Source organism: Poecilia latipinna, unplaced genomic scaffold (assembly GCF_001443285.1).
Source record: "Poecilia latipinna isolate Pla-1442-1.1 unplaced genomic scaffold, P_latipinna-1.0 Scaffold418, whole genome shotgun sequence".
Taxonomy (NCBI): domain Eukaryota; kingdom Metazoa; phylum Chordata; class Actinopteri; order Cyprinodontiformes; family Poeciliidae; genus Poecilia; species Poecilia latipinna.
This window is the reverse complement of record NW_015113034.1, coordinates 44,694-48,091: the sequence shown is the minus strand read 5'-3', so window position 1 is coordinate 48,091 and position 3,398 is coordinate 44,694. Positions and strand designations below refer to the sequence as shown.

The following is a 3,398-nucleotide window of genomic DNA, read 5'->3' as shown; positions in this document are numbered from 1 at the left end:
CCCCCTACAAGTAAGAACATGCACTGCAAAAATATTTGAACATACAATGACAAATGATCTGTGAAAATATAACTATTGTAAAATAATTTTTTTTTTTCATTTTTCATTTTTTCAAAGAAAATCTTATTAATGAGAGTCTGATAAGTACTTTGGCCTTACCTGTGTTGTTTGACAGGCAGTATTGGAGGCTGATCCTTCGCTCTGCTACCAGAAGCAGACGCCATCAGGAACTTGAGCTTTAACACCTCAATCCTTTCCCCTCACCTCAGCAGCATCTCCCTCCTCTGACTTCTAGCGCACTAGAAGCTCAGGAGGCCAACTCACCGTCTCTTTTAAAGACTTCCTGTCTGCCTCAGTTTCTGCTTCCTACTACTTCATCTGAATGGTTGCGTATTTCAAAGTGACTCGTCTTTAAAAGGTGTTGCTCGGCAGACGTCTTACTGCGACCAGTTTCCGTCAGAGCTTGAGGTTGGCACCGGAAGAGTTGTCTCTGTACTGAGGGCAAAGCTGCTCTCTGAGCTAACCTCAACGCCGGCAGAAGGAGGAAGAGCAGTTACAACAGAGCGCCTTCACGTTGCGCTCGTTTCTGTCTGTTTCTCCCAGGTGCAGCTCGCCGGTGTTTCATCCTAAGCTCATGTGACGTTACAGAACTAGTTTTGCAGGCTTTTGCATCAACTTCATATGCTTCTATGACCTTTTTCTACTGATCACGTATTAAACTAGGACTGCATGCAGGTGCAGTTTGTAGCACTGTTGCCTTGAATCCCAGCCTGGGGGCTTTTTGGTGCCTCTTCCCAGTAGGAGACCATCACAGGGCATTATAGAAGCAAACAGATATTCAAACCTACGACTTCCTTGCTGCAAGGCACCAGTGGCACCACATCGGTAATGGGCGATTGGTGCACCCTCATTTTCAAGCCATGCAACAGCCTCTAATAAACAGAGCAGAACAAAGAGCTGATTTGGAGGCCATGTGAAGACATCCTAACAGATGAGATGACACCTGTATCCTGTCAGCATCACATAAAACATCTTTGCACCACTTTTGCTATGTCGTCCTCTCAAAACTGAGCGAAGGAGTTATTTGAGTTACAACAGCCAAGCTATATTAAGTTCTCCGGTTGCAGCTATTCTCATGTCCCAGCGTGATCGTGGATAAACATTGGTTATTTTGAAAGACAAAATATGATATCAAAATATGAGCCTTTTTTTTTTTTTGAAAATGTTTTAATTCAGTTACTCTTTTCCTATTTGAGATGATAGAAATATAAAATATCTGGTTAGAGAAACAAAAAACCCCCAACATTTTTCTTTTTGTTTTCATTTCTTAGCAGGTGCCTATCATATGTCTAGACTTTAGGAGGCACTTTTTTTTCTTCTATTCACCTTGACTTGTCTCTAAATCGAAAGTTACATCAAATGCAGAGACAAGTGTCCATGTGGACTGAAACACAAATGAAACAGGCTATCAGTTGGAAAGATAACAAGGATGTTAATTTTCTAAAACATTAATAATAATCTAGCCAGCCAGCCTACCTATGAAATTTAAATCATTTTAATCTCACTGTATTTAAGCCATAATAGCATGTGACAGCACATCCTGTAAAGTGAGAACAAGCACTGGGTAACATATCTCCCCTGAATGTCTCTCATCCTTTATCATCTTCATCATCCTCATCTCACAGCAAACTGACGTGTTGCCTGGTGACAGGTCAGCACCAGTGTGGTGTGAGAATTTGCAATGACATGTAGCCTAATTATTAATCATGTCTGAGTCTAAATGGTGATTTAACAGAGCCAAATCTGCCGCATTGCTCTCTGAGAACAAGGTGTACGGAAGAGACAGTGCCTTCTAATGTCACAACAGCCACATGGTGGTTTCACATTTAAGTGTCTGCTTACAGAAATATGAATAGAATGGTTTTTTTTTTCTATTTCTTAGCCAGATATGTTTTCTAAATACCTTAAATCGGTAAATAACTACAATAAAATTGAATAATAGCTTATTGTTACTTTTTTTTTTTTTTTTGCATTTCTTTACTCGGTTTTTAAGAGAAAACAAGAAGACCAACATCTGTTTACACTCCTGCATTAGGAGTCGCATTAAAAAAAGACAGTTGTGGTTTTTAAGACTAAAACAATATCAAAATGTTGGTATTTAAATCTCCCTTGTTAAAAAAAAAGGAGATAACATTCCCGTGATTCGTTTTCATTTGAATTTTCACTTCCATATGAGAGCAGAAACAAAGACGGAGTTCACAAATCTGAGAATCGCTCTCAGTCACCTGCTTTACTCAACAGGAATTACACTGCATTGTTCTGACTGACCAGAATCCTGGCAGAGTATGACCGATTCCTGTTTCCACTGAACATACTAGTCATGGTGTTATTTCTGTCCTCCTCCTCTGGAGTAAAACATGATCAGATTCTAGTACTTGATGCTGATGTCATATATATTATGACTAGATGATGGTTCCTTCTCTCTGTCTGGATATCATTTGTGCACGAAAGCAGTGTGCAAAGTTAAAGTTAAAGTTAAAGCAGATGTCTTTCTGCTTAAGTATTCTTACTGTTTTTTTTTCTCACTTGTTTATACAATCAAAGAAAAATGTGAAATTTCAGTTGCCTCTGATATTCTCAGCTACCTTATTTCATGCATAGCTTTATTGCACAGCAGTGTCTCTTTTTAATGGTCCTTCTTGCATAGTAGTTTACTTTGCTGCTGCAATAATGTGAAAAAGTGTAAAAAAATAATAAAAGTCATAATTTCATCCCTTGCACGGTGGATCCATACTATTTGGCACATACTAAAAAACACTAAAGAAAGACTTCATTTGTTTGGAAGGGAAAAGTTTTACACATAAAATAAATATTAATAAACTCAAAAGTCTAAATAGAAAACTTGTGGTTGAAGCTCAAGGAGATGCTTCCAATCTCTAAGATTTGGGGTTCATCACCAAAAATAAAATGTAACTAATGAATAAATACATTTTCAGTTGCTATTTGCATGAGCAAAAATCCTTTTTTAAATTACTTTTTTAAGAAAATGTATTGAAACACTTGTTTTTTAAAACTTATTTTATATTGTTTTTCTTGTCGTTTGAGCGATGCCTGTCTCATTTCCTAGAAACAAATTTCCTGGCTGAATGAAAAACAAGTTTAGATTTAACTCGACCAGAGGTGTGAATATTAATGGGCTCACAGATGCCGTTTTATTGTGTTTTTCTAGAGGCTCTGTATTTGTTTGGGCTGCATACTGAATCTGCTTTCTGAATTTTCTCTTCCTGATTACTAGAAGGCTCTCAGAAATTAAACATCCATTATTTTGTCTCCCATTCATTCCTCACTGCCTGCTCCTGCTTTTGTAAACGCTTTAGAGGCTGAATTTCATTAAAGCC

At 37.8% G+C, this 3,398-nt stretch overlaps 1 protein-coding gene across 2 annotated transcripts in view; it reads right to left on the bottom strand.

Moving 5' to 3' along the window:
* Nucleotides 1-1,118, bottom strand: part of peak3 (PEAK family member 3) — an 8,122-nt gene extending 7,004 nt beyond the window's left edge. For both annotated transcript variants that reach the window (XM_015037732.1, XM_015037733.1), the window contains exon 1: nt 160-1,118. In XM_015037732.1, coding sequence (XP_014893218.1) covers nt 160-224 — 65 coding nt within the window. In that variant the 5' untranslated portion in view covers nt 225-1,118. The remainder of the gene's footprint in view (nt 1-159) is intronic.
* Nucleotides 1,119-3,398: the final 2,280 nt, after the last annotated feature.